The following is a 20742-nucleotide window of genomic DNA, read 5'->3' as shown; positions in this document are numbered from 1 at the left end:
TTGCTATCGATATCGATATTGACGCAATTCTAGTCTGAAAGATGAAACGACACGTTTTCCAGCACGCACAGATAGTGCAAACGGGGCATATAGTTGGGATTTTTTCCGACAGTTCGGTATTTTTTGGCCAAAGAAACGTTAAATTCTTGTAATTTTTATTTGTATTTTCAAATGATTCTGTAATGATGCTGGGAATGAATGAGTGATTGGCATTAGCCGAAATTAAATTAACAAATGCGAATTGTATTTTTGCCCATTACAACAATGGCGCCTTCATCCTGTACTTCCTTCAGGGCATCCTCAAACTGTTCGCGCGTGATTAACTGAAAAGAAAAATATTATCATAGCAGAAACAATAAGCGGTTTGCCATGGCTTACAATTTGGGAGCCCTCCTTGATCTCCTTGAATAGTTTTTGGTAGGGAACGGTCGGCACTTTGCCCTTCTTCTTCAAGTTTTCCTTTATGGTTGCCACCAGATCTGCGCGCTTCTTGCGCGCCGCCGTAGAGAGACCAGTGGTCAATATGCCCACGTCGATTTTTCCAGACAGAGGATCTGTTGCAGATTGCTTTAAGGCCTCGCGATGGAGTCGCCAGGCCTCCTCGACGTCCAACAACTCAACCTCGTTGCTGAGCCGCACCTTGGCGTGGGCTTCGGACAAACGTATGAGGCTCTCCAATTGACGGGGATAGGCCGAGATCTGGCCACGTCCAGCGCCAACCTTGCGCATATCTACGTAGGCCTGGATCAGGCGCTGCTGGGCCTCGTCCGACAGTGTGGGGGACAAATGTTCGCGGGCATAGGCAATGTAATCGCGCAGCACACTCATATCCTGAGAGTTTCGACAAAAACAGCTCAAAATTTGCAGAAAAATACAACCAAAAAAAAAGGTACTTACAAACATGGTATCCTCTTCCTCATGCCTGGTCACATAGTAGAGCGAGACTAAATGACTGGCCAAACGCTTGTCGAATATCTCATCCTGTGGGTCCAGCACCAAGAAAATCAAATCGAACCGCGAGAGTAGGGTGTGTGGCAACTGTACGTTGTCGATGATGTTCTTGCGCTTGTTCCACTGCGACTCGGCGGGATTGGCAGCTGCAAGTATGGAGGTGCGTGCATTCAGCTGGCAGATGATTCCTGCCTTGGCAATGCTCAGCGTCTGCTGCTCCATTACCTCGTGGAGAACGCTGCGGGTCGAATCGTTCATTTTGTCGAACTCATCAATGCAACAGACACCGTTGTCGGCCAGTACCAGAGCGCCCCTGCAACAACATTCGTAATCCATTAGAAAATATTAGCAAGCCCACAAAGAATAAAGTATATTTACGTCTGCAGGACCAGCTGGCGTGTCTCTGGATCCTTGGTCACATAGGCGGTTAAGCCGACGGCCGACGAACCCCGTCCGGAGGTATACTGCGACCGCGGCACTAGGTTGTAGACGTATTGAAGCATTTGAGACTTTGATGTGCCTGGATCACCGCAAAGCAGCAAGTGGATTTCCGATCTAAAGTTCTGGCGTCCCAGGGTAGAGTGTTTCTTCTTGGTTCCACCAAACAGCTGCAGGAGGACTCCCTTCTTGATGTCGTCATTCTCATAAATGGAAGGGGCGATGGCCCTGGCCAGGCGATCGTAGATATCCGGTTTCTTGGCCAACAGCTGCAGCAGCTCAATGCGCTCAGGAGGGAAAATATGATCTTTCCTGGAAGTTTAGGAAGAAATAGTTACATAGTTTAAAAATCATTTGGAAGATCATACGTACCCCTCTTCCTCCTCGTACAGACGCTTGTTGTCTACTTTACGGAAATGCACAACATCGACGTGAGTCTTGTACACGCTTTTCACTTGCTGGCCACTGCCTTTAAGGGGCGTGGCCCGGTAGATGCCTGTTACTGTGACACGATCGCCGGGCTGAACCTTGTCGACGAGATCGTTGTGGGCGTAGAGAAGCACGTTGTGGGGTGTCTGGCCGGCGGCCATGTCGTCGGGCGATTCCTGCAGCTTGATGAGCTGCTTGTCCGTGAACTCTGATCGGTTATGGATGAGACGGAAGCAGTGATTGGTGTTGCAGTTGGTGCACAACGTTGGTTGCGAAATGCGACCTCGATCCACCTCGACGGTGGTGCTGAAGGAGCAGATGTTGCAGCTGAAGAAGGCTTCGCGCATTTCCGGTATGATGTTTGAGGAGCGGATCACCATGCCGCAAATACTGATCAGTTGATCCATGTCCTCGGGATTGAGGGAGCGCATATTGCGCGTCTTGTCGGCGTTGAAGGGACGCACCTGTATCTGGTGCTCCAGCAAAGCGGCCGGATATCGTTCGAAGAACATCTCATTGATGGCCATGTCGAAGCCGGGAATCACCTCCTGAGGATAGCAGATCAACTGGCGGTACAAGTCCTGATCAAAGGTCTTCAGATGGGCACTGTTCAGATTCAGATACGGCTCCTCCAATGTGTGAATCTCCTCGAGCTTTTGCAGATACAGAGGCTGATTGACATCTATGTTCTCAGAGATTTCATCCTGCTCGGCGGTCGGATCAATAAAGCGCATAATGAACGACTTGAACTTGGACTTGCACTGGCTAACAACCACATTGGTGCCCCAGACCACTAGCTGGGGAGCTTGCGAAGACTCAGAAACAGGATCTGTAGTCTCAGAGCCCTTTTCGGGAATTGGTTCCAGCTGTAATAGAGGTGGATTCGTAGAGTAGAGTTGGAAAGTAGGAGATCTTTACTCACACCAGAGCCGCCACCAATGGTCACTTGACGTATTCGCTTGTCTGTCCGAATATCAGGACGTGCACGCAGCGGAGTACCGCGAATGCCCGAACGGGGCGTACGAATGGAGCCCATGGAGCTGGGCGTGCCATAGTTGAGAGGTGAACTCAGATCGATCTCACTCATGTTGAGTCCGAGACCCCGCGCCGGACTCGTTGCAGGCAAGCTTATATTTCCTGGCGATGTGGGTGGCAAACTAATATTGTCCGATGGCCTGGCCGCACGGCCAGGACCCATTCGCATGGGCGTCTCCACATCCTGCGTTGCGATGCCTGCAATCGCCGAGAACAATCATTTATATATTTGTCGGCTGGACTGGACTGCTTTCTTTACCTCTGGTTGGTGTACGAGCTCCCGCTCCTTGCTTTGGGGTACCAGATCCGACACTGGGCGATCGAGCGGGACTTGACATTTCAGATTTAATCGCTTTGCTTTTTCTGTTATTTAAAAACCTTAACTGGAGCTTATAATATTATTTTTTTGTACAATGCCTCGCTGGTTCTTCTCGAGTAAAGCGCGGGAAAAATTGAGAGATGCAGCTGTGCTTAGTGTTGGAAATTACATTGTGGTACGTATGGTATACTCCTGAAATGTTTATCATCTCACGTCAAATCTCAAGGGAATTGCACAGTTTATGGTCTTCTTATAGAGACCAATAATAGGTATTGTGATCGAGATGTACATATGTGTGTACGGAATGAATATAATAGGTCTAATGAAAAAAGTCATTATAATTTATAAAAATCAGCTAGCAAAACCGAATTTTAACATTAATTAGGAAAAATAGGGTATACAAATGTCCATACCATTACCTAAATCCGATTGACAGCTTTTATTTTTTGTTGATCAATCCAAAAAAAAGGAGTTTAAAATTAGTTAATCTTGTAATAAATCAGATAAAATTATGTGTTCAGGGTTGAGTGTGCTAGTTAGTTAGTAATATTAGACCGAATATCAATATCTATGAAAATGATTTCCGAGCATGGACAGGGAACGATTAACCCATTGTCGACCAGGGAGTACTATAGAAATATAGAATCAAATAACCATTGAAGTGATGAAACTTGATGAATTTTAGCGGTGTTAAAGTTTAAAATATGGGGGTATTATTAAAAGTAAAAGTAATGAATTTTCTAACAGTATTATTTACCGCGGGCTAACTCAAGTTGTTCACCTGTTTAAATAGGCGGTTAATTGGGTTAAGTAATTATATCGATAAGTCCACTGACAACAACACATTCAAAAGTAGACGGGACGGGTGGCAAATATATATTTGTTTTTGTTATTTATTTTGGTTATCGTTTAATTACCAATGTAGTTCTTTTAAAAAGTACTACGCTAAATTTTAAAATTAACTTTTGGCTGCAAAATTACAATACCTAAAAGAAAAGGAAAACAGAAAAATGGCCATCTGAACATCGTGTGCAAATAGTATAAGTATTTGCTTGAACTGCAATCCAATTGAAATCACTAGGAACAAACGTCATCCATATCCACCGCATCGCCAGCTTCATTCTGATAAAGCTAACGGGATTTTATGCACGAAATCAGTGCTGTGGATTAGTGATAGTGATTAGTGCAGAGGAGAACGTAACGGAACCATGTCAAGTGAGGAGATGCTATATGCAAAGGTATTCCGCACATTATATTGATGCCCTACAAGTGCATTGTTGGCAAATTGCGGCGGTGTCGGTGTCGGTATCGCTTTAGGACGCCAATAGTGCCAAGAATGGGGGGCTAATAAAAATGCATACATAACGTGAATTCTGCTCTGCTACTGTTTGCGTGTGTGTGTGCTCTCGTGTGTTTGCGCCATTTTCGTTTTTCACATTTCTTCATTCTACAAGCAGTGTGTTCTTGCTCTATTAGCCCTTTCCATGGCAGGTGATGACAGGTATTGATGTCATCCAGTCAATGACTGCAGCGAATAGAAATATTTGGGAATGAATCACGGGTCTTATCAGACTCTCTCTGATAAGCCTCGATAATTGCACACAAACATACACAGGTGTACATATGTAGGTGATACAGGAGGATAGCTGATAATGAAGAACATGTTCCATGCAATGTTTACTGACGTTGTCTACATTCTCTTTTCGCAGGGGGCCAAGATCTGGGTGACCCATGCGGAACAGGTGTGGGAGAGTGCCACCTTGGAGGAGAGCTACCGCAAGGGAGCAAGCTTCCTGAAGATCTGCACGGAATCGGGCAGCCTCAAGGAGTTCAAACTAAAGCCCGATGGAAGCAACCTGCCCCCGCTGCGAAATCCGGCCATTCTGGTTGGGCAAAATGATCTCACAACCCTCTCGTACCTGCATGAGCCCGGGGTGTTGTACAATCTGCGCGTTCGCTTCTGCGAGCGCCAGATTATCTACACCTACTGTGGCATCATACTGGTGGCTATCAATCCGTACGCGGAGATGCCCCTGTATGGGCCCAGTATAATCCGAGCCTATCGCGGTCAATCCATGGGGGATTTGGAGCCGCACATCTTTGCCCTGGCCGAGGAAGCCTACACGAAGCTAGAGCGGGAGAACTGCAACCTGAGTATCATTGTCAGCGGCGAGTCGGGGGCAGGCAAGACGGTCTCCGCCAAGTACGCCATGCGCTACTTCGCCGCCGTCGGCGGCTCCGAGTCCGAAACGCAGGTGGAGCGCAAGGTGCTGGCATCTTCGCCGATCATGGAGGCTTTTGGCAATGCGAAGACTACGCGAAACGACAACAGTTCGCGCTTTGGCAAGTTCACTAAGCTGCTCTTCAAGAACCAGATGGGTGTTATGTATCTGCAGGGAGCCACCGTGCACACCTATCTCCTAGAGAAGTCGCGGGTGGTCTATCAGGCACAGGGGGAGCGCAACTATCACATCTTCTATCAGCTGTGTGCGGCGCGGGCTAAGTACCCTGAATTGTTGCTGGGTAAGCGGATCGATCTGATCTCCTCTAAAAAACTTATCTGATTGAATCCTCCTCCCACAGACCACCAGGACAAATTTCAGTTCCTGAACATGGGTGGCGCCCCGGACATCGAACGGGTCTCGGATGCCGATCAGTTTAACGAGACTGCACAGGCAATGACAGTACTGGGGTTCTCATTTCAGCAGATAGCGGAGATTGTGAAAATACTGGCTGGCATTCTGCATCTGGGCAACATTGAGGTGACCAAGAAGTACACCGAGGGCGGCGATGATGAAGACACCGATTCCTGTCAAATATCCGTAAGTACCACTCAAGAGCACTTAACGAAAGTCATTGAAATTGAATTTTCCTCTTGTGCAGCACAACGATATTCACCTGCAAATTACTGGGGACCTGCTGCGGGTGAAAACAGAAGATCTGCGTCGCTGGCTTGTAATGCGTAAGATAGAGTCGGTCAATGAACATGTGCTGATACCGAACAGCGTTGAGGCCGGGCAGGCGGCGCGTGATGCGCTGGCCAAGCACATATACGCCAAACTGTTTCAGTATATCGGCGGTGTGCTGAACAAGAGCCTCAACAACGGTAGCAAGCAGTGCAGCTTCATTGGCGTGCTCGATATCTACGGCTTTGAAACGTTTGAGGTGAACTCGTTTGAACAGTTTTGCATAAACTATGCAAACGAGAAGCTCCAGCAGCAGTTCAACCAGCACGTCTTTAAGCTAGAACAGGAGGAGTACCTCAAGGAGGGTATTACCTGGACCATGATCGACTTCTATGACAATCAGCCGTGCATCGATTTAATTGAATCCCGTCTGGGTGTACTCGATCTTCTCGACGAGGAATGTAGGGTAAGATTTAGCTTACATCCCCTTGCAGGATCCACGTTTAGCTTCCTTAATGGTTTTCGTAATAAGTGTACAATCCATGAATGAATCTTATCTCCTACAGATGCCCAAGGGCTCCGACGAGAGTTGGGCCGGCAAACTCATTGGAAAGTGCAGCAAATTTCCGCACTTTGAGAAGCCCCGCTTTGGCACCACAAGTGAGTTTTCTCTGTCTCTATCTACGCAATCCTAATTCCTAATCACACTCTCAATTCGTTAAAGGCTTCTTCATCAAACACTTCTCGGATATCGTGGAGTATGATGTGAATGGATTCCTGGAAAAGAACCGCGACACTGTCTCCAAGGAACTCACCTCCGTCTTGGCCCTGTCCGACATGTCGCTGGTGAAGCAGGTCATGGCCCTGGAGGACATTGACACTCTTGGTGTGGATGCCAACACAACATCCACATTGGGCGGTCGCGTCGTTATAAGCGCCGGCCGAAAGCAGGTTTGTGATGAACATCAGCATATCATTTGATGAAAAGCTTATGTAAACGTCCATAGTGAATATCCATCTTTGATTATTGCTAATTCGTATTTTCCATTCGCTTGTCGTTCACTCCACCAACAACGGCCCTGGAACGTCCAACAGGAGCTCAATGAGACCCGTCGAAGAGTTAGTTGCCACAAAAGTATTTGTATTTATGATCCCAGCAAATGACTAACCCAAAACACATTGATTAACCAGGGTTTGCTTTTAACAACCCCCGCCCCCTCCGCCATCCCCAGCTTGTTTAGTATAGTTTTTAGAATTAATTTAATTGGCGTTCACACGGATGATGGTACTGTTAATCTGGTTGTTATACCTTTTATTTCTTTGTTAGTCAGCCTTTCCCTAGATCGTACTCTGTGTGTGTTCTTCTCCCTGCAATTAAACCCATATTGATACTGCTTTCTCCGTTATTAGGTGGTGCCATCCAAGCAGCATAAGAAAACCGTTGGCGCCCAGTTCCAGGAGAGTCTGACATCGCTTATAACTACGTTGCATGCCACCACGCCCCATTACGTGCGTTGCATCAAGGTGAGTTATCCAAAGGAGTTTTTAGATGCCAATAGTCATACGATTTCTCTGTGGTACTTTAGCCCAACGACGAGAAGATTGCCTTCAAGTGGGAGACCGCCAAGATTATACAACAGCTTAGGGCCTGCGGCGTGCTGGAAACGGTGCGCATCTCGGCCGCCGGCTTCCCCTCGCGCTGGCTCTATCCGGACTTCTATATGCGCTACCAGCTGCTGGCGCATCGCTCGAAGATAGACAAGAACGACTTGAAGCAGTCGTGCCGCAACATTGTGTACAAGTGGATCGAGGACGAGGACAAGAGTCGGTTTGGCAACACACAGATATTCTTTCGTGCCGGCCAGGTAGCTTTCCTCGAACAGGTGCGGGCCAATCTGCGCAAGAAGTACATCACGATTGTACAGTCCGTGGTGCGCCGTTTCATCCATCGACGTCGATACCTGAAGTTGCAGATGGTGATCAGCGGTATACAGCGGTATTCGCGTGGCTTCATGGCCCGCGAGCGCGTCCAGAATATGCGTGAAGTTCGCGCTGCCCTTATACTATCAAAATACGCCAAGGGATGGCTGTGTCGGCGTCGCTATCTACGTCTGCGGCACTCTATTGCAGGGATACAGACTTACGCTCGCGGCATGCTGGCCCGCAGCAAGTTTTATGCCCTGCGGGATCACTATCGGGCCGTGCAGATCCAACGCTTCGTACGTGGCGTGCTGGCGCGACGCGCCTATCATCACAAGCGGCGCAATATAATCATTTGCCAGGCGGCGGTGCGGCGCTTCTTGGCGCGGCGCAAGTTCAAGCGCATGAAGGCCGAGGCCAAGACCATATCGCACATGGAGAACAAATACATGGGCCTCGAGAACAAGATTATTTCCATGCAGCAGCGCATCGATGAGCTAAACCGAGACAACAGCAATCTGAAACACAAAACCAGCGAGATCAGCGTCCTAAAGTTAGTATTAGTCGGTGAGCAAATTCGGTGATGTATTCTCCTCTTAACACATGTTTCTTTTTCAGAATGAAGCTAGAGATGAAGAAGAACCTGGAGGGCGAGTTCAAGAACGTGAAGGCTGCCTGCATGGACAAGGATATGCTAATAGCGGCCCTCAACAAGCAGCTGGAGGCGGAGCGGGACGAGAAAATGCAACTGCTAGAGGAGAACGGACACTCGCAGGAGGAATGGCTGAGCCAGAAACAGTCGTACTGCCTAGAAAACGAGGAGCTGCGCAAGCAAGTGGACCAAATGATCGAGATGGCCAAGAACGTAGAGGCCACACAGCATGACCAGAACGTGCGTATGCTGGCCGAGATCGACAACAACGAACTGAACGAAGCCTATCAGCGTGCCATCAAAGACAAGGAGGTGATAGAGAACGAGAACTACCAGCTAAAGGAGGAGCTGAGTCGACTTCAGCAAAACGGCGTCTACAGCCTGCGCGGGAGGAGCGCGAGCAACGCCTCCAGTCAGAACGAGGAAGACGTTGGCTATGGCTCGGCCAAGAACACGCTTGACATTAATCGGACGTCAGATTTGCAGAGCAAGAACTGTACGAGCGAGGCCTTTTTTCCAGATATATAAGATGGATCTGATGGACTCTAATTTCTTTGCAGATATGTCTGCGGACTGCACCAGCCTGGTGGTAAAGCTGCGCTCCATCTTGGAGGCAGAGAAGTTGAAGCACAAGGTCCTGCAGGAGCAATACATAAAGCTGGCAAGTCGCAACAAGCCTACGGAGGACTCGTTCCGGTAAGTGTGAATGCCACCTTTCTCCTCAAATGACTGCTCAAAAATGTAGCCACAAGATTGATCGCTGGATCGATGTTACCGTGCTACAACGACAACTACATTTATGTATTATTGCATGCCACACACTGCTTACCACACCACACACCATAGCGTCTCCGAGCTTGAGGTAGAGAACGACAAATTGCGCAGCGAGCACGAGCAGCTGCGAACGAGCATTAAACACGGTGTTGAGATCAACGAGCTCAATGGTAACAGCCTTCGCATGCCGGGCGCTCCACGCGGCTACCGTACTTATTCGGGCGTCCCCCTGTTCCCCCCTCTTTACCATTGCAGCCCAGTATGCCGCCCTACAGGAAGAGGTTCGTAGACGACGCGACGAGTGCATCCAGCTGAAGGCTGTCCTGCTGCAGCAGAACCAGACACTGCGGTCCTTTGAGCCGGAGAGCATGCATCTGCGGGGCAACGATGTTAATGAGCTTTTAGAAGCTTTCCAGTCCCAGAAACTTGTCAATCGGTGAGTGCTGACAAAAGAGTCAATCGAAACACGTTCTCCATTCTCGCATTTCCATTCGCAGACAACTCGAGGACGAGTTGAAGGCCATTACGGAAGAGCACAACAGTAAGCTTGTGGAGATGACGCAGGAGATCGAGCGTCTGCACAACGAACAGGATGAGCTGCAGAAGGTAATCTTCGAGAGCATCGATGCGTCCGAGGACGCCAATGTTGAAACACTCAAGCAAAACGACCGATTCCTACGCCGAGAACTGCAGAAGGCTGTCGCCCAATTCCTGCTGGTCCAAGAGGAGCTGAAGCTGGCGAACGCCAAGCTCCAGGCCTACCGCCAGAACGGTGGACAGCTGGAGCACAAGTTGGAGGAGGAAATGAGCCGCAGCAAAGGTAGCGGCTCGGGCTCGGCTGACCAGAAGCGCCTCAGCAATGACTTGGGGGCTAATGTAACCAAACAAAAGTCTCAAAATCCGCAAGGCCTCATGAAGTTCCATAGCATCGACCTGGACAAGATACTGCAGCGTCTCCTTAGCACCATGACGCCGCGAACAGTAGTCGGACTTTTGCCTGGATTTCCAGCGTATCTCATATTTATGTGCATTCGGTGAGCTCTAAAAATCTATATATGTATATATAAGGTTAGGTTAGCCCGGACGGCCACTCATAGGCCAATATCGGATGGGGGGTAAAAACTGTCGCGGGTACCGTACTCTATCCTCTGCTTGGCCCCTATATATATTATATATGTAATATATTCTCCTTTTCCTTTCAAGATATACTGATCTAACCAATGCCGACGACGATGTGCGCGAGTTGCTAAGCAAATTCGTGATTCAAATCAAGAAAATGCATCGCACACCGCATCCCATTGAGAACCGTGTCATTTGGCTGGTTAACTCTATTACGTAAGCCATAATCTCAGCTTCCCTTGGTTGGCATCGCAATATTAACATGCTTCTCTCCCTATTCCCACAGGCTGCTTAATCTCCTCAAGCAATACGGAGACGTAGAAGAGTACGTGAAGCTAAATACGGAGAAGCAGAACCAGCAGCAGCTGAAGAACTTCAATCTCTTTGAATACCGTCGCGTGATTCTGGATCTGATCGTGAATCTGTACCAGGCCCTAATAATGCAGATTCAGGGACTGTTGGATTCCAAAATAGTTCCCGCCATTCTGAAGAACGATGAGATTCAGCGGGGCCGGCAGCCACACGGCATGCGCGGTCGCACGACTTCGATCGGAGCGGGATCCTCGCCGGAACACGGCGGCGGGCCAGCTTGGAAGCAGTTGATCGGCCAGCTGGAGCACTTCTACAAGCAATTCCAGCACTTTGGCCTGGACAATTGCTATGCAGAGCAGATATTCCACCAGCTGCTTTACTTCGTGTGTGCCGTGGCCCTCAATTGTCTTATGTTGCGCGGCGACATCTGCATGTGGGAGACGGGCATGGTAATACGCTACAATATTGGCTGCATTGAGGACTGGGTGCGCAGCAAGAAAATGGTGGGACTCCTCGACGATTGTCATTTATATATCGAATTCTTCCACTAACGCTTGGTTCTTCCAGTCCAACGACGTTCTGACAGCCCTGTCGCCGCTTAACCAGGTATCCCAGCTGCTGCAGTCGCGCAAGAGCGAACAGGATGTTCAGACTATCTGTGATCTGTGCACGTCGCTGAGTACAGCGCAGGTCCTGAAAGTCATGAAGTCCTACAAGCTGGATGACTATGAAAATAAGATTACCAACGTGTTCTTGGAAAAACTCACCATGGAGCTGAATGCCCGACAAACGGTAGGAAAATAACTTCATGCTATGCTGCTGCGTATACGCAATGTTTTGGTTCTCTCTTTCAGCAAAAGGGCAACAGCGATGAGTTCACCATGGACCAGAAATTCATTCAGCCTTTCAAGGTGATCTTCAGGTACAGCGATATCAAACTGGAGGATATCGAGCTGCCGTCGCATCTCAATCTGGATGAGTTTCTCGAGAAAATATAAATGTGTGGGTCCCGCCTTTTCACAGATCTGACTGCAATGCCATTTAGACCGACAGAGAAGCGCTTTCTTTTAGTGTATTATATAATATACATATTTATATTATAGAAAATAATAATGTTCTTAGCAAATCAATTAGAATATGAAATGTTTAGAAATGTTTGGCGAAACGAAATCCATGTAGTTCCTGTTTAGCTTAAAATGTCAAACACAACACTTGATTCCAGTTTACTTTAAGCTCGTGATCCAAGTCCATTCCATGTTCCCCCTGGCATCCACCGAAGATTGCAAGGTTTAGGTTATTATTATACGAATTGTTTGAAGTGAAAGTGATGAGCGGTTCTGAACCGATCGTAATGTGGAATGCAATAAGTGCCGGGAGTACGACTCCCTCCAACCATAAAGAAGAGCATTATTTGCCTCAGCCTTGTACCTTACAAAAAATTGTAGTATACCATGAATTTACTCGAGGCCGACTATTGCCTTAAACTGTGTGTGTGGCTTAGAGAGCTCACACACGTTAGGATAAGACTCATGATGAACACCGAAACGTTGCTTTACTCTATTTATTTATGTGTAGTCTCATTTCTTGTGTAGTTTATAATTTTGTGTTTCTCAAATGGCGCCATGGCTGATCTGATTGATCCGCAACTGGAGAAGATTGGCCAATTAAAATTACGTTGGCATTTCTTTGAATTATTTATAATAAGTATTTTCCCTACTTATACACATACATATGTATATCAACTTAACAGATGCGCGTGTACAATTAAACACAATATATAAAAGTGTACAAAAAAAATAGAGGCAGCCGCTTTAGCTGGTTACTACCGCCTTCGACAACTTGTTTTTGGGCAGATCAAGGGACGGCAGTCGCTGAGTTATCATGCCCGTGGCCACAGTAGCTCCATTCTCCCGAATGGTAAACGCCTGGCCCGATGTCATGACCATTTTTCGCAGCAATGTAACCCGAACCTGACCGTGCTCACCCGGCATTAGCATGGCCTCACTGGGCACTGTAAGATTAATTATTAGTTGGGAACAGAGTTAAATAATATTAAAGCTCCTCCTCACCCATGTCAATGCGCGCTGGGACATTCCACGTCATGCTGAACAGCTGCTGGATGTACTTCGAGAGCATCGGCTTAAAGCGGCCACCCTCGGCACGCGATAGCAAATACATAGAGCCCTCAAAGTGGTTCGAAACATCCTCTGAGCCCGATGCACAGAGAAGCATGCCTCGCTCCACGGCGGAAATTTTAATGCCCCGCAGAAGGGCACCGACATTTTCGCCGGCCAGGGCCTGGGGGACGCTCTTGCGGAAGATCTGTATGTCACTGACGCTCGTTTTGAGGTTCTGATTGAAGCCCAACAGATCTGCATCGGCATTGCGCAGAATGGTGCCCCTCTTGATGGTTCCCACAACCACCGTGCCACGTCCTGGAACGGTAAATGCATTATCAATTGGCAGGATGAATGGAGCCTTCACGTCGCGTTGTGGTGTTGGTATATAGGAGTCACAATGCTGCAACAGCTTCTCAATGGCCGGTACTCCAAATTCCGATTGATCCTCGCGGAGTGCTAAAAGGGCCGAACCACAAATGACTGGGCTGTTGACGCCATCAAAGCCAAAATCACTCAGCATCTCGCGCATCTCGATCTCCACCAACTCCAATACCTCCTGATCTACTAGATCGGCTTTGTTGATAAACACCACAATGCGCTGTATGCCCACTTGCTTCGCCAGCAGCAAATGTTCGCGAGTTTGGGGCATTTGTCCGTCCGTCGCCGCCACAACGAGTATAGCACCATCCATTTGGGAAGCTCCTGAGATCATGTTCTACATCCAGTAGAGAAGGACAGTTAGCTGCTAGTTAATTCTTTGAGTTGGGAAAGTTCACCTTTATGTAATCTGCATGCCCGGGACAATCGGTGTGGGCGTAGGTACGCTCCGTGGTGGCGTAGCCGATGTGGCACGCGTTTATAGTTATGCCCCGTGCCTTTTCCTCTGGCGCCCGGTCGATTTGGTCGTACGAGCAGTATTCAGCCAGTCCCTTATTGGACTGGATTTTTGTAATGGCAGCAGTAAGCGTCGTTTTGCCATGGTCTACATGACCAATAGTTCCCACATTACAGTGCGGTCTTTCACGTAATTTAGTCGCCGGGTTCTGACTGCCACTGGTGGCTAATTGACGGGTGCTCCTCCAGCTCCAGCTGCAGCTGATTCCCTTGACAACATATTTCTGGGAGACCGTCTGCCGAAAAACAGCATCACATTGATGCCACAACTTCGGAAGAAACCCTCTCATTTCTCAGTCAAGACAAACGGAACGGGAATAAATATGCACGTAACGTGTTTGCTCAATCAAAACAGGAACAGCTGTTCATACAGTGTTACACAATGCCCAGCACAATAAAGAGCAGGGGACCGTTTGAATAAATTCTAGCAAATTGCAATTTCAAAATGTATTTTATTTGTCTGAAATGTCGTGAGATTGTGGGAATGTATGTTTAAGTAGGGAGTCGTTGGTAGTCTCAGCTCCTTTCAAAGTGTTTTTAATAATCTTATGGGTGCGCCTCATGTGTACACCCAAGCTAACCCGCTCAGAGAAACGGGTGCTGCAGAGTGTGCACTGAAGCGTTTTCTCCCGGTGTATGTGCCGATGCTTGACCAGGGCGTTGGCGTTCGTAAAGGCTTTCTGGCAGACATCACATACCTTGTCGCGTATATTTAAGTGCGCCTTAACATGATCCTTGAGATCGCGCTTGGTAAAAAAGTCTTTGGGGCACATTGTGCACTTGAATGCACGAATTTTGGTGTGCACGGCGGTTACATGCGTGCTCAGTTGAATCTTTTGTCTAAAAGATTTTCCGCAAAATTCGCAGATATACGGCTTGTCCACATGTTTCTCATCATGAGAGCGTTTGTGAGTGGCTAGTTGGCTGGCAAAGGCGAAGCTTCGACTGCAGATATGGCAGGTGAATGTTTTGCTCATGTGAACACGCTGATTATGCTGTTGCAGATGGCACCGTCTCTCGAAATTCAGCTCACACAAGGGGCATTTAAACCAGCCACCATCACCTAGTTTGTGATCTTTGAACTGATGTGCCTGCAACGCATGATCAGTGCTGAAACTTTTTTCGCAAACATGGCATTGTAACTTCTGGCGGAACGTTTTCGTCGGCATAAAGTTCTGGCACCTCTCAATGTAGTCTTTCTCAGCCGTCGATAGGCCGACAGTCTGAACTTCAGTCAGAGTCTTCATCTTTCGAGAATACCACTGGCGTAGGCTTAGAATGCTGTCGTAGACATCGTAGTGGGTGATAACTCCCAGTGGAACTTCTGAGGAGAGCACATCTGTAATTTCTATATAAGCATTTTTACGCTCACTCAGACTCGAGAAGTTCTTGTGGGCCGGATCGTACAGGTGCGGAAATTTGGAATACAGTTTAATAAAAAGACTTGTCAACAGATTTTCTTCCGTAAACAAGAGCTGCAAGAAGGCAAGTTATTATTAAATTATCGCATATTCTTTTAAATAAAGCTAACCTTGATCTTGCCATCGCCTCCATCGTCATCGCTGTCACCTTCCTCTACAATTCCTCGCTCCGCCAAAAAGTTGTATTTTGCGTGATAGTACAGTGGGACCTTGGTCAGTTTTTGTATCTTTTTTTGCCGCGTTATTGCTGCATATTGAGAGTGCAGACTGGCTATAGACTTCTTCAGTCTATAGATCGTCAGATGAATGTTGGCAGACGCTTTCAACTTCTCCATCAGGGACTCGTATGCATCGGTACGTTTTTCTTTGTTTTTATAGGACGCATCTGAAGGATCCCAAAGGCACGGATGATCTCTATAGAGCTCGATGAATTGAGTAATGCGTGGACTGCGTCGGTAGAAAGTTGGATTAAACTAAAAATAATCCAGACGATGGATTAGATCAAAGTTTTCACCTACAAAGGAGTCATGTATGTGTTTACTTTTACTACTGGCGAGAAGTCTGTTGTTGTATGTGCTCGTGCTGCTTCCAGTTCGCATGCAACCGGCATTGATGGGGAGTCTTCATCATCGCCTTCGTCTTCATCGGATGATATGGGAAGATCCACAATCATCCCCTCGGCTAAACAATCTTCATCATCCTTCACAGGCCCACGCTGCTTTGTCTCTGTTGGGGAGTTGTAACTGCTCTCACAAGCATCGAACTCGCTATCACTCGCTTGATCCTCTTCTCTATGCCGTTTAATGTGCAGGACGAACTCCTTCCACCTCTCAATATCCATTTCCACGTCACAGTCATTGCACAGCCCACAACTCAAAACGAAATGTTCGTATTTGCTCCGTGCTAGAATGTTTCCACAAATCACCATTATTAAATCACATTAAACAAAACAGTAAACACGAAAAAAGTTCTACCGATGTAAAACAGCTGCTGTTCCAGCAGTGCTGGGAAACGAGAAAAGTTTGATGTGTTGTATTTGAGTGGTGTACACAAAATTTAAATAAATGAATTAAGAGGCCAACATAATAATATAATATAATTTATTTCAAGAAAACAAGAAAACCCATTTGGCAGCTTTATACAACTCCTTAAACTTATTAAATACAAGTCTGTTTTGTAGAGACTAACAATATTAGGTGCCTAATCTAATTTACTTCTATGATTAAATCTACGATGCCTAGACAGAGAAGAATGGTCATAAAAGGAAGCGTCGCATTTGTCGCATTTCTTATCACGGATATTTAAATGCCCCTTGAGGTGATTCGTCAGTTCAAATTTCTTACGGAAATTTTTTTCGCACATATTACACTTAAACGGCCGTATATTCAAATGGAAACCATTTATGTGGTGATCCAGCAGTAGCTTAAGCCGGAACCCCTTCCCACACATATCACACACATATGGGCGCTCGCCGGTATGAACTTTCGTGTGCACTTTTAGATCACACTCAACGGAGAAAAACTTATCGCAAAATTTGCATTGAAATTTACGTTCACAGTGTGCTCGCAAAATGTGCTTCTCCATGTCGTGTTGTCTTTCGAAGCGTCTTGGGCACTGGGAACAGAGGAATGGCGGTTCACCCTGGTTATGTTGCTTGAACATGTGCGTCAGGAGGTTGTAGTCCCCGTGGAATCGCTTGCCGCAGTGTTCACAGTACCATACGTGGCCGTCTGATTTGACGGGTAGAAAGCTGCACATTTGCAGGTATTGAAGTTCTTGTGGAGTGACGGCTTTAATTAGTTCCTTCGCCTTAATACGCCTCATGGCTTCGTATGCCCATTTCCGCAGTTTTTGGATCGCAATATAAACATCCGTATCGTTGGCCAGAACCACTGGCCTAAATTCGACGGCCATCCTTTTGTACGCACTTGTACGTTGCTCCACCGACTCAAAACCGGGATCCGAGGTATTGTAGAGAACTGGATAGTTTGCGTATGTATCTATAAAAGAGCTGGTTACCTCGTTCTCTACTTTGAAGTTGAGCTGAAACGGAATTGAAGTCTTAATTAACGTTCTACATATACCGACCGTACTCACCTTAATTGTATCCAGTTGGATATCTTCCTCGTCGTCGGTTAGCGTTGTACAGGGAGTGGAACGGAGGAATTCACATTTGGCAAAGTATCGGGCCGCCAGTCCAATGAGCTTATCCTCGCCAGCCATTTGGGCTGCAAGAGTGTATTGACTGTGCAACTGATGGATGGTTTTTATTAACTCTTCTTCGGTGAAGAGCACATTGGCTTTTTCGTCTAATCGCAGTATCATCAGGTGGTATGCCTCCGATCGTGCCTCCTCATTTTCGTAGTACTCGTCCGAGGGATTCCAAAGGCAGGGATGCTCCTTGTAGGCTTCAATTAGGTGTAACACGCGAGGATTGCGTCGAATAAATGTAACCTTTAACTGGAAGGATGTACAAATTAGTGCAAGGTCAAAGAAAGGTACATGGCAGCGTACTTTAAAAACTTGTCCGGGTCGCGTCGTTCTGGGGCGACGGCCAAGTCTTAGTGTTTTTGGGCCCTCTGCTTCTTCTTGTTCATCATACGAGAAATTGTCCAGGTCATCAAACATATCATCCTTTTGAGAACCAATGCTCGAAAAACCGTCGTAGACAATTTCATCTAATGGGGCCTGCGCCATTTCAGACGATTCCATTTCCTCATACGTGAATTCTGTATTGTTATTGTCATATTCAATATCCTGGACGTATTGCATGTTCTGCGAATGTTTTGAAGAAATTAAAGTGATTTTAATCTTATTATGAGTGATTTACTTACGCTCACATCCGCCTCATCGTTGGGCCATTCCTCGTCTTCGAGTATGCAGTATGGCAACACACTCTGGTCATCTACTTCTTCAATCGGTTCCCCATCGTCTAAGATCTGAGGGACTTCATATGCGATTGTGGAGTCCATCCTTGAGTCTTGCTCGTTCCAATTTTTGTCAATGTTTTCATCATCATCAAAGTGGTGGGCATTTCTCACATGAATTGTGAACTGCTCCCAATCTTTTAGGTCGCTTTCAATTGTGCAATAAATGCATTTCAACCGAAACTGCTGGTAATTGTTGCTAACCAAAACGCTGCCGCATACCTCCATTATGCAGGCTTGCAAATGCTCTGAAGAAATGAATATTCAGTGCACTGCGTTTGTAATATTTACGAAGCCACTTTGGTGCAATTATTATCATTTCACCTAGTGCTGCAAAACGCGTAAATGCTACCCGCAGATATCGTTATCGATATCGTTATCGCCTATCGCATGGATTGAAAAAAGAATTGGACTGTTTTCGAATATTTATTTACTACATTTTTAACTCTTTTTAGCTGATTCCAGTCTCCACGATTTCGGTTGCCTTTTGTAAATTGTTTCGAACGATATTATGGGTGCGCTTCATGTGAGAATTCAGTCCCACAAACTGCGAAAAGCGTGCATCGCACAGTTTGCACACAAATTTCTTTACCTCGGAGTGTATTTGGCGGTGGCGGATTAGCGAGTGGCAGCTCGTAAATCCTTTGCCGCAAATTGTGCAAATTTTGTCGCGGATATTCAAATGGCTCTTGATATGATCCGACAAGTCGACTTTTTTCAAAAAATCCTTGGGACACATTGTGCACTTGAAGGCTCTTACTTTCGTGTGAATTGCAGTGACATGGAGATTCATCTGCGACTTCAGTCGAAATGCCTTGCCACACAGCTCGCAGACGAAAGGCTTCTGGCCAGTATGCGTACGGATATGCAATTGCAAATCCGACTTGACGGCAAAACTCCTTTCGCAATGGCCGCATTGGTGCGTCTTGCCAATGTGAACCCGTTGCTTGTGGTTGGCTAGTTCACCCCGTCCAACGAAGCTCCGATCGCATAGAGTGCACTTAAAGGGCAGCTCGCCAATATTATGAGCCTTGAAGATGTGCGACTGGAGCACGTGATCGGATGAGGTGACTATATGGCAAATTTCACAAACCAACCTCTGCTTGAACATTTTCGGAGGCAGGAACCGACAGACCTTCAAATAAAACTGCTCTGCCTCATTGCCAGCGTTGATACCATGTTTCGAGCTCTTGTAGTACCATTGTCGTATGTTTTGGATGGCCCGAAAGATATCATCGCTGTTGATATCCACATTCGGCACCGTTATTTCGACAGCCAAACTCTCATAGGCCTGCTTGCGGGAATTCATGCTGGAGAACTCGCTGTGGGTGGGATCGTAGAGTTGCGGAAAGTTCCCGTATAGCTCTATTAGCTCTGTAGTAAGCTTATTTTTCTTGGTGAAGTCCAGCTGTAAAAATAAATGCGATTAGCAGTCGTGTTTTGCGTGTTTTTAGTTCAAATCTTGCCCGTATTTTTTCGTTTTTGTACAGGTCCTTCTGATCCCCGCAGTCTTGTAAAAAGCTACAGAGTGTGTAATGGGTGAACGCCACTGATTGGGACTTCTGGGTGCCACAGAGCATTCGCTTGTGAACGGTGTTGTATTGCAGATGAATCTTTTTTATGGAAGCTTTTAGCGAGATTTCATTTAAAAACATCGCTGCCTTCGCCTCCAAATCACATATCATCTTTCGATAGGCTTCCTTGCATGCATTGGGGTCCTTAAAGTGGCTATTTTCCGGGTTCCAAAGGCAGGGATGTTCCTTGTAGAGCTTAATTAACGTTAGCGTTCGAGGATCCCGGCGAAAGAACGATGGGTGAAACTGAATGATCAAGGTGGGAATTATTTTGGCTTGGTTTAGTTAGGCATTGTCTACAGCAGTACTGTACCTTGTATATGGGAGTAGCCAGCGCAGTCTTTTCATCCTCTTTTTCTGCAGATCTATTTGAATCAGCTTCCAAGTCCGTTTCCACATACTCGGTTTGACTTGTCTCTGAATCCGACTCGTATAGCGAGGAGACTGTCTGCGAAGTGACAGCCTCGATTTCCAACTGTATTTTTGTGCCATCTTGAACTTCATTATCTTGAGGTAGCACGTCTTTTAGATTGTCCAGATGCTTCAGATGCTCTTTTTCGTCATCCTTTTCACCTTCTTCGTCGGTTGCGTCGTCATCCTGGTAATCTTCATCCAGAAATTCTGCTTTAATGCTGGAGTTGGCGTCCAAGTCCATGCCCCTATGTTCGGCATCCAATTCCAAAGCGCTGTGCATATTGCGATAGTGCATCACAAATTCCTGCCATTTTTCCACCTCAACGTCTATGGGGCAATACGAGCATCGCATCAGAAACGTTTTGTAGTCTCGGCTCACATAGATAAACCCACAAGTTTCCATTTTGGTGAAGCAAGAAAATACTCAATTGTTTACATCCCGATCAGCTGCTGCAAAATCGAGCTCCATCGATAGTTTTAAATGTTTTGAAAAAAAAATCAGTACTATCGTGATAGTATCGCGCTCAAATAATAATA

The 20742-nt window shown here is 46.7% G+C and overlaps 6 protein-coding genes across 13 annotated transcripts; 1 reads left to right on the top strand and 5 right to left on the bottom strand.

The window, feature by feature from the left end:
• Positions 1-138: 138 nt before the first annotated feature.
• Positions 139-3275, bottom strand: dpa (disc proliferation abnormal). The gene is made up of 7 exons (XM_001361369.5): positions 3113-3275; positions 2741-3051; positions 1762-2684; positions 1330-1701; positions 898-1264; positions 379-831; positions 139-323 (listed from the first exon to the last, which is right to left on the bottom strand). Exons 1-7 carry the CDS (start codon positions 3189-3191, stop codon positions 228-230), a joined length of 2601 nt encoding a protein of 866 aa, XP_001361406.2. The 5' UTR covers positions 3192-3275; the 3' UTR covers positions 139-227.
• didum (dilute class unconventional myosin) lies at positions 3243-12183 on the top strand. 5 transcript variants are annotated; one of them, XM_015184798.2, is made up of 18 exons: positions 3243-3347; positions 4882-5695; positions 5756-5994; positions 6056-6544; positions 6645-6738; positions 6803-7029; positions 7174-7197; positions 7489-7602; positions 7665-8551; positions 8617-9146; positions 9211-9346; positions 9497-9594; positions 9680-9860; positions 9922-10458; positions 10628-10759; positions 10830-11358; positions 11423-11647; positions 11710-12183. In XM_015184798.2, exons 1-18 carry the CDS (start codon positions 3267-3269, stop codon positions 11851-11853), a joined length of 5481 nt encoding a protein of 1826 aa, XP_015040284.2. In that variant the 5' UTR covers positions 3243-3266; the 3' UTR covers positions 11854-12183. The 5 variants fall into 5 exon arrangements, with proteins under 5 accessions (XP_015040284.2, XP_033234267.1, XP_004444348.3 ...); XM_001361368.4 differs by lacking the exon at positions 3243-3347 and adding an exon at positions 3989-4410; XM_033378376.1 differs by lacking the exon at positions 7174-7197.
• A 353-nt stretch (positions 12184-12536) lies between these two features.
• mEFTu2 (mitochondrial translation elongation factor Tu 2) lies at positions 12537-14282 on the bottom strand. The gene is made up of 3 exons (XM_001361367.4): positions 13752-14282; positions 12925-13690; positions 12537-12866 (listed from the first exon to the last, which is right to left on the bottom strand). The coding sequence occupies exons 1-3, from the start codon at positions 14157-14159 to the stop codon at positions 12667-12669; spliced, it is 1374 nt and encodes a 457-aa protein (XP_001361404.3). The 5' UTR covers positions 14160-14282; the 3' UTR covers positions 12537-12666.
• A 19-nt stretch (positions 14283-14301) lies between these two features.
• Positions 14302-16339, bottom strand: az2. Of its 3 annotated transcripts, XM_015184797.2 has the most exons (4): positions 16265-16339; positions 15832-16193; positions 15401-15763; positions 14302-15344 (listed from the first exon to the last, which is right to left on the bottom strand). In XM_015184797.2, exons 2-4 carry the CDS (start codon positions 16129-16131, stop codon positions 14322-14324), a joined length of 1686 nt encoding a protein of 561 aa, XP_015040283.2. In that variant the 5' UTR covers positions 16132-16193; positions 16265-16339; the 3' UTR covers positions 14302-14321. The 3 variants fall into 3 exon arrangements, with proteins under 3 accessions (XP_015040283.2, XP_015040282.2, XP_001361403.3); XM_015184796.2 differs by having other exon boundaries at positions 15401-15737; positions 15809-16311; XM_001361366.4 differs by having other exon boundaries at positions 15832-16310.
• A 34-nt stretch (positions 16340-16373) lies between these two features.
• LOC4804918 (zinc finger protein 287) lies at positions 16374-18568 on the bottom strand. The gene is made up of 4 exons (XM_001361365.5): positions 18125-18568; positions 17805-18065; positions 17388-17750; positions 16374-17333 (listed from the first exon to the last, which is right to left on the bottom strand). The coding sequence occupies exons 1-4, from the start codon at positions 18443-18445 to the stop codon at positions 16491-16493; spliced, it is 1788 nt and encodes a 595-aa protein (XP_001361402.4). The 5' UTR covers positions 18446-18568; the 3' UTR covers positions 16374-16490.
• Positions 18569-18629: 61 nt separating this feature from the next.
• LOC4804916 (zinc finger protein Gfi-1b) lies at positions 18630-20687 on the bottom strand. Of its 2 annotated transcripts, XM_015184795.2 has the most exons (4): positions 20599-20679; positions 20105-20532; positions 19684-20037; positions 18630-19625 (listed from the first exon to the last, which is right to left on the bottom strand). In XM_015184795.2, the coding sequence occupies exons 1-4, from the start codon at positions 20606-20608 to the stop codon at positions 18669-18671; spliced, it is 1749 nt and encodes a 582-aa protein (XP_015040281.2). In that variant the 5' UTR covers positions 20609-20679; the 3' UTR covers positions 18630-18668. The 2 variants fall into 2 exon arrangements, with proteins under 2 accessions (XP_015040281.2, XP_001361401.4); XM_001361364.5 differs by having other exon boundaries at positions 20105-20687.
• Positions 20688-20742: the final 55 nt, after the last annotated feature.

The sequence above is a fragment of the Drosophila pseudoobscura genome, chromosome 3 (assembly GCF_009870125.1).
Source record: "Drosophila pseudoobscura strain MV-25-SWS-2005 chromosome 3, UCI_Dpse_MV25, whole genome shotgun sequence".
Lineage (NCBI taxonomy): Eukaryota > Metazoa > Arthropoda > Insecta > Diptera > Drosophilidae > Drosophila > Drosophila pseudoobscura.
This window is presented reverse-complemented; position numbering and strand designations above follow the sequence as displayed.